Source organism: Anarhichas minor, unplaced genomic scaffold, assembly GCF_050575085.1.
Source record: "Anarhichas minor isolate MPS153535 unplaced genomic scaffold, ASM5057508v1 ptg000018l, whole genome shotgun sequence".
NCBI lineage: Eukaryota > Metazoa > Chordata > Actinopteri > Perciformes > Anarhichadidae > Anarhichas > Anarhichas minor.
Window position 1 is genome coordinate 10,399,066 of NW_027466464.1, and position 8,648 is coordinate 10,407,713.

At 42.6% G+C, this 8,648-nt stretch overlaps 2 protein-coding genes across 3 annotated transcripts; one reads left to right on the forward strand and one right to left on the reverse strand.

Moving 5' to 3' along the window:
* Positions 1-411: 411 nt before the first annotated feature.
* On the forward strand, positions 412-3,246 carry LOC142952664 (FUN14 domain-containing protein 1). 2 transcript variants are annotated; one of them, XM_076094521.1, is made up of 5 exons: positions 412-568; positions 864-1,029; positions 1,141-1,216; positions 1,451-1,585; positions 1,964-3,246. In XM_076094521.1, the coding sequence occupies exons 1-5, from the start codon at positions 544-546 to the stop codon at positions 2,039-2,041; spliced, it is 480 nt and encodes a 159-aa protein (XP_075950636.1). In that variant the 5' UTR covers positions 412-543; the 3' UTR covers positions 2,042-3,246. The 2 variants fall into 2 exon arrangements, with proteins under 2 accessions (XP_075950636.1, XP_075950637.1); XM_076094522.1 differs by having other exon boundaries at positions 1,451-1,579.
* Positions 2,125-6,737, reverse strand: cenpl (centromere protein L). Its single transcript, XM_076094520.1, has 5 exons — positions 5,674-6,737; positions 4,912-5,053; positions 4,539-4,793; positions 3,886-4,455; positions 2,125-3,799 (listed from the first exon to the last, which is right to left on the reverse strand). Exons 1-5 carry the CDS (start codon positions 5,745-5,747, stop codon positions 3,725-3,727), a joined length of 1,116 nt encoding a protein of 371 aa, XP_075950635.1. The 5' UTR covers positions 5,748-6,737; the 3' UTR covers positions 2,125-3,724.
* Between the last annotated feature and the right edge of the window lie 1,911 nt (positions 6,738-8,648).

Below are 8,648 nucleotides of genomic sequence, written 5' to 3' on the forward strand. Positions count from 1 at the left end.
CATCCCACCATATGACTTCCCTGCTATATATCGTTCTTTAATCTTAAATAAATATTCTTTAATAACGTGATTATTCTGGAATTTTCTATTCACCATAAGTAATAAAATAAAAAAATATTATTTTAAATAAAAAAATAATTAAATTCTAAAAAATAAGAATTGTAACGTTCTTTAATCTTAAATATTCGTTTTCCCTCGTGCAAACCACTCATCTTTAATACTATGATTATTCTGGAAACATATTTTAAAATAATGTATTATCTGAACATGTGTCACCCATGTGCAATAAAGTGAAATCTTACTTTTCCTGAGAAATGTAATAATTTCCACTTGATAAAATATAATCTTCTATTCAGTAATATGCATTGACACTTGGTTGTTTGAAAGTTGCAGATTATTTTATTTTTTTAGCAATAACGCTGCTAAATTGCACGAGCCTAATCGAGCGAGATCACAACGTTCTAACATGAAGTGGCAGAGCGTCATGGTGTGGGCGTGGTTTAGTATTGTCAACATCCTAGTGACATAACCAGCTTTTCCAAAATGGCGACGGCGGATCACAGAGAAGGTTGGTGATTTTGTTTGTTGTGCATACGGGCCTCATTACCCCAATAAACAGTTGAAGTTAGAACTTTTTTCCCTCCAGCAATAATGGAATTAGTATCCTTCTTGTAACAGTATATATAAATAGTAACCTATAATAGTCAGTGTGCAGGATATCGAATAGGTACCCATTTGACGCTAGCCGGCTAATTATAGCTTCCCAAGTCATTTACACACAATAAACAAGCAGCTGAGCTCTTATTCTGAAGGGCGACACAAAGTATTGTGATCGATGACTTCATACGTTTTGTTGCTTGCAGGACAGGACGACCCGGAGAGTGAAGAGGAGGTCTACGAGGTCGTGGACCTGACAGAATATGCTCGGAGGCACCAGTGGTGGAGTCGGGTGTTTGGGAGCAACTCCGGCCCGATTGCTGAGAAGTACTCTGTGGCCACTCAGATCGCGATGGGAGGGGTGACTGGATGGTAAGCCATGTGAATGTCTGTAAAAGTACACACACCTGTCTGAATTAATTCATTAAGGCTTGAGGATCTATTATTGATTGATTGATATGTGTTCCTCTCAACCACATACAGGTGTGCTGGTTACCTCTTCCAGAGAGTTGGGAAGATCGCTGCCACCGCTGTTGGAGGAGGGTTCCTTCTTTTACAGGCAAGCGTACCAAAATAATGTTTTGAATCTTTTTGAATATGACTGACCATGCCAGCTGCACAGCATGACGCTCAGCTGGTCTCCTCTCTACAGCAGAAAGACCAGCATTGTGTGTTAGCTGGCTCGAGAGGAACGCGGGCCATCTGGACGCTGGACTCTGTGCTGCGATGCTGTCAGTGTGTTAATCAGGTTACCATTTTACAAGTAGATGATCATTTTGTTCCCCGCCCACAGATCGCCAATCACAGCGGCTACGTACAGGTGGACTGGAAGAAGGTGGAGAAGGATGTGAACAAAGCAAAGAAGCACCTGAAGAAGAAAGCAAACAAAGCAGTCCCTGAAATAAACACATTCATTGAGGAGGTAAAGGTACCTGTAACCAAGCTTGCTCTTTTTTTCACCCTTTCTTTTAATTGACTGTCATTTACTTTTGTTGTATTAGAAAAAAAATCACCCGTAACATGTAATTATTGACAACTAAATGTTTGTTTTGGATGTCCTGGTTGTGGTGGGGGAGGTTTATTTCTTTATCTGCAAACCAGCAGTGCCCTCTAGTGTACAGCCGACCACACTGCACCCACTAGACACATTAACAATACATTTTAATACCCGTATGTATGTTTTATGATGTATCCATTCTAAGTATATATAAGATGGTCTTAAACATGTATTGCAGTCGATTAATTAAACTGGTTAATACAGTATGATGCTTCTAATCTCTTATGGACTCACTCTCTGCCCCCCCAGGCCACAGACTTTATAAAGAGGAACATCGTCTTGTCCAGCGGGTTCGTCGGCGGCTTCTTTCTGGGTCTGGCCTCCTAATGCCGCTGCACGCGCCGCAGCCTCCACTTACTGTGAATCACACCACTACATCGGTCACTTTCCTCCCCCGCTGTTTACCTCTCGGGGGGGGGGGGGGGGGCCCCATGTGTGCATCCATTCACCTTTTTAACAACAAAATGAAAGCATGATCTGTTGTATTAACGGTATAACATTGTTCTACTCCCCCTGTTTCAAATCAATCATAGCTAATGAGTTCCCTTTTGAAAGACTGACACATTCTGGAGTGTGTGTGTGTGTGTCTGGGTTGATCATACTGTGACTTTGTTCGTGGGACCCGTAACGGATCTATGCCAGACTGCTGAATATGTCACGCTGCCACAAACGAGCACAGAGTCCTTGTTGCTTTTGATCGGAGTTTGTCCGTCCGCTCGTGTTTCTGCCTGGTGGACGCTGAGCTCCGATAGTTGGCATGCGTGGGCGCCATTGTAAATACGTAGCCAACCCCCCTTTTTCAGAGGTGTAAAGACCCACACATGGGTAAATATTATATAAACATGGAAGGCAGCAGAGTGGGAAGTTAACACCATCCCCCAGTCTAATAGCTGTGAAGTTTATGTGCCTATTGAAGCATGTAAGCAAACACAATTCAGTTTTTAAAGTTGGCTGGGGGGTTATTTTTCCACCCTGAGCAGGAGTTATTAATATATAATAACACATATGAGCATAAATCACAACTAAATGTTACATCTGTGAATGTGCTCTCTCTCTTAATATTAAATACAGACCCTTTATTCCCATAATCCTCAGCTCCACGCTGCCTTTTTAATGACAGGATGAGCATCTGCTGCACCCTAATTACCACAATAGCAAGCCCGACACCAGTCCCGTCATTAAAGAGCATAATGGAGCAGCGGTCGGGACTAATACGCCCGTTGCTATTGTGCATTTAGAGATGCTGCAGAGTCGTGCGTGTTCACATCTAGGGAGGACAGCCACACATTAGAGTCCACTTAATTTGATCACGAGTTGCTGATGAGTTTGTTTTTTTTGCCTTTTTCTACCAGTGCAATATACGGTGTTACATACAGGTTTTTTTTTTTTTTTTTAAGAGCTTGTGTTTCCAACTGGCATTTTGGCTGCTCATACTCCCTCATTGTTTATTTGATGTTATTTTGTTATCACAGCTGTATGAATTTGGTTGTGCGTGTATCTTTCAAAATAAAGATTTTGTTTTCATCTAGAAACTGTTTTTTTTTGGGGGGGTTATATGTATACATGTATGTATATGTCATATATAGCCTAAAATTCAGCCGGTGACCCACAGATACAACACACATCACCCACAGCTGCTTGGAAGGGGATCATTGTTTTGAATTATTTTATCATGCATCAGTCAAACCTCCTTTTTTGCTTTTATTTATTAAACAACCATAAATGACAAAAATATATAAACAGCTGGACAGGTATATATATACGGTATAGTATTTACAACAGGTGATTACGAACTGGGAACGCTAGACCGGGGAAAGTCATAATTACGGCCACAAGACTTCCTGCATTTAAGTTCAAATCAGGGTGAAAAGGGTCAGAATATGACTTTCATTGAAGAGAATATTGTGCAAAATTACTCTCCATTTCATGTTTTGAAAAGAGTTTAAGAAAAAGAAGCGGACGTTTGGCTTTGTTCTTAAAAAAGAAAAGAAAAAGTCTGTATCCGGTCACTCAGATGGGCATTTTGAGGAGGGCGCACTCTGTCAGTAGTGCCAGGGTGGTGACCATGTATCTGCTGTTGGAGATCTGAAATAAAAAGAAAATACATTTAGTCCGTGTGTAAGAGTCTCATGGAAAACAATGTTCTCATGAGAACAGTCGTCAGGTGGTACCTTCATTCTGCCGCTGGACTTGGCTGAGCCCAGAGCTGTGGAGACCTGGTTCAGGCCGCCCGCTGACAGATCCAGCTTGAAGTGTCTGTAGAAGTGGCTCTTCAGCCCCTGCATGAACCTCGTCACCTCCTCAATGTCGATACAGTCCTCCTCCTCCACCCCTCCCCTCTTCTCCCTCGTCTTTCTCACACTGCTCCACAGCTCCCAGGCGTCCTCGGGGTTAACCGTGTAGGTGACCTGCAGCGGTGGCACAGCTGGAAGAGTCCAAATCATTTTGAGGTGCTGGATGCTGGACTCCGTGTGGCAGTTGGTCCACAATGCCATCAGCCACTGTAGGCTCGTGTGGCTGATTTCCAGGGGGCCAAAGCAGCAGTCGAAGGACTGCTGGAACCAGGACTTGACCAACGTCGTGAGACCCTCGGCCCCACTGCTGCCGAAAAGCGGCAGGCAGATGAAGTATTCCGGAAGTGAGCGCAGGTACTCGGGGTTTCCGTTGACGCAGGTCAGCAAGCCGCTCCACACTGTCTTCTGTGGCTCGTCCTGCCCGGCAAACAACGGCTTCGAGTGGATCTGTGGTGGGCGAGGGAAGAGTCAGACCATAACACCGGAGGGACAAATTGACACCATCAGCCTCTATGGAATCCTGTGCCTACCTGTATGAGGACAGTCTCAGCATCGTCGTCCGACTCAGTCATCCCCTGCACCAAAGAGAAGGAGACCCTGAAGGCCGTCTGCGGGTCAAACACCTCCACTGCCAGACCTTGCTGCTTCCCTGCAGCAATGAACGCTGAGAGCTGCCCGGAGTAGCTCTTCAGCTGGGTGTGTCTGAACCGATAGAGAGGAGTGACGTACGACAGCTGCCACTCGGTTTTCGTCAGTAAGGCCAGCTGCTCCGGATTCACCTTCTCCTTTGACAAGGAAAGGAGAGGATGGAGACGATGAGCATTCTGGGTACCAGTCTGCTACTGTTCACGCATGTTAGTTGGAATGAAAACATGGAGAACAACGGCCCCGGGGCCAACTCACAGTGATGTTGTGCAACTTCGGAGCCCTCCTGCTGGCGTTGAGCCTCCGTCCCGTCAGCGCTGGAGTTAAGCCGAGACGTGACGCAGCAGCACCTAAGGAGCTGCGGTATGACATCCGGTAGCTCTTACTTTTGCCCGTCACACTGGAAATCATACACAGACCATCAGCTGGTGTTCATTGTTCCAGTTAGTAATAAAGGTAGTCATTGCAGTGCTCTTTATAGAGGAGACTGTGTTTATGTGTTAATTAAGCTGTAGTGACCATGGTCTTAAACTACACATTTTTATAGCCACCTGTTTATCCAACATGGGCTGAAGATTTGACACTCAAAAGATAGATTTTGGGTGCAGGATTACTGCTTGGTCCCACTTAATGAAGTCAGTAGAGTTGAATACAAAACAGCTGTAGTACTAGTATTTTGGCTGACGACCATTGTGAAAGCAACAGGAGAACCAATCATCCAATGGTACATTTAGTTTATTTATATGCCGAATTGAAAAGTGGAAGCAAACGATTCCTAAAATGACTTTTATATAATTGAAACAGATTTGTACCTTTCGTGAAAACCAAGGCAAAATTAAACTACTCTGTTATTGAATGTAATTTGGCCTGAGAGCGACTAGCATCGACGCTATATCGGCCGCAAAGCTAATACAATGTTGACAAAAGTATGCTTTATTTGTTTTTGCGAAGGAAAACATACTTATGTTTTGATTTATGTATAAAATAATATTTTAAGTACGTAATAAGATAGAGTTCTACCTGTTATGATGTCGCTCCATGTCTGGCGTACTGATCGGCCGAAGCAGACAGAAACCGGAAACAGATTTAAACATCGCGCTTTCCCAGGAGTCAGCGCGGTTACAATCAGCCAATCACGTCGATCCAAACAGGAAGTGGATTTATTAGTTTTTTTCCAAACATATTTTTCACAATAAATGAAATATAAAATGTATTAAGTAATATATAACAATAAACAAGGTAAAGCGCGAGAAAAAAAGCGAGTGAAAGTAAAAAATAAGCACACAAATTATAAAATAAAACGATTTGTCACCGAATCTGAAATTATGCAACATAATTGTATTGCTATTATTATAACGGAGAGACACCACACATTTCGATATTATTCAAGAAATAAAATATTATTTGTTCTGTGGCATTTTATACCTTATTAACCTTGCATCACACCTTTTTTGGTGTGAAACTGATCAACCTTTTGGACAGTCAGTAAATTAAAGTTCAACACTGCTCTAATAAAGATATGTATGGTTAAACTAGATCATTTTAAATGGTTGGAATACAATATCCATCAGTGTTTCAGATGAGTCTAACAGGCTGTAAGGCACTGTGTTTGGATGTTTCCCAACGCATTCCCACCGAAGAAACTGCCAGTCCAAGCCTTTTTATTTCTTTTTGACTTTTTGTAGCTGTAATTGTGCACAAATTGTGCAGAAAATATCTCATTATTTTGCATTGAACTGCTCCCCTCCTTTTTATGTGTGTCTTCTTGTGATGTTGGTGGTTGTCACCTATACTTCAAATAACACCTCAATATCAGAGAACAGAGAAAGAGTGAATGCATTGTACAGTAACATACTGATATCGTACAGTATTGTACAGCTTGAAATGTTCTATGGCAGAACAGGAAATCAAAAAGGTCGACTAAGGTTTGACAAGTAGGAGAGAAATGAATGAAGGACGGATGTTGGAGGAGTCAGGAGGACATATACATTGGATGAAATGTGCGGATACACGTGTGTGTGTGTGTGTGTGTGTGTGTGTGTGTGTTACTCACAGTATGTGATGTCACCTTCCATCTGGGGACAACAAGTCTCCTTGGAATGACTGTAAGTCAATGCACACATCTTCCTAAGTGACTAAAATAAACGTGTGTATTTGTATCGGTGTGGTGTTCACTAGCTGCCAGTTTCACATGCAACCACCAAAACCCTTCCCCTCCCTGTTACCATGGAAACTGTGCCCCCCCCCCCCCCCCCCCCCCCCAGGTGCTTCCCCAGTTGTCTTTTCTTACTCTCACTTTAAAGCATTCACTTGTATTATCTCTTATCTTACATTTGCCCTTACTCTAAATGTGTCAGAGCCTGTGTTTGTGTGTTGTTTGTTTTGCAAGCACCTGTGTGTTGAATGGAGAGCAGTTCAACAGCACATACACTGCCATACATTACAGTAAGATGACCACATCGACAGCCAATCGGATTATCGGTAGCTGCAAGTGGGGGCTTCAACCAATGGGGGAGGCTCGCAGATGATGGGTGAGCAAAAAAAAAAAAGGGATGCAGAGTGTGCCATAAGAGTACAGCGCGCTCTAGTGGCACCAGATGTCTTTGTTTATTCCTGTCTGCATGGATGAGTTCACCTTTCTGCTTCAGAGAACCTCTGTTGCCTTGTGGGGTACTTGTTTACGTATATCCCTCTGTTTTTGTTAGATTTTCTTTTTTTGTCTCTAGTAGGCACCGGGGAAAAGGCTTGGCTGACTTTTCCTCAGTATTCAAATTCATTTTATTAAATTGGTAGTTTGCTTTAATCTTGAATTTTAATATATTAGGGCTATTCTATTTCTATGGTTTGAACATTTCGCATTGCTAGGTCAAACAAAATATACCTAAATATATTTTAAATGGTTGTCACACCCATGAAATTATTATTTAGATTTGTATTTAATCATAACATTGAAACTTCAACCACTCCAGCAACGTATGTCTTATTTTTGGAGGAGAACATTGACAAAGTATGTCTGTTGGTAGTGGAAATGGACAAGGTCTTACTTGAAAACTGAATAATATACATACATAATAATTGTAATTATGAACTTCTGAATTATGTGGCGTGTTCCATAGAGAAAATTCAACATATATGAACAGATTCTAGTTCATAATATTAATGACAGAGAGGGTAAAATGGATCAATTGTTGCATTAGAAAGTGATATTTAGTACATTGATTTCAGTTTATTCTCATGTTATGTTGTAATGCACTGTACCTCATTGGAGGATGTCCAAAATGGAGCAGTGGGAGGGATGCGATTCCTTTCATCACCTCTAGGGGGCATCACCAACACATCTCAGGGCCGGTCTTCTCACACCTGAAGTAATTCCACCTGCGTCCCTGCACCTGCCCCGCACCTGCAGAAAGATTACATGAAACGAAGTAAATCGACTTAATCCTCACATGATTACACACTAATGTCCCTTTTGCCAAAATGTTACTAATTTCTTAAAAGTAAAGGCTTAAGATTTGCTGGATATCACATCATTTCCAGTGGGTAGAGTTGAAGATCATAATACCTCAATCAAATGTGTCACTTTTCCCCTTTTTGTGAAATAATATAGACTCTGAACTGTCCCTCATTTTGCAGATGGGGCCCCTTGGGAATATGCAATCTTCTTTTTCCCTACCATGTGGACAATTACTTCTGTTTATTCGTGCAGCTGACAGTCAAATGTGTTGGGGAAATACGTAACACTGTCGGAGGAGACAGCTTAAGAAGGAACTGCATAAGAAGGCTGACGTAAGGTGATGGAGGGGGTTTGGATGGTCGACGCTTGCGCGGGATACAGTAGATGCAATCGTTGGAGGAGGATTAGGAAACTGCGCCTAAATCGGACCCCCGCCGTACGCCATCTTGGCTCGAGCGACGCTACATTGCGAGTCTGGTCCGGACCATTTCGGCTCTGGCCGGACCAGTTTCCTGGACGATAGAGGGAGGAGCCTGGCATT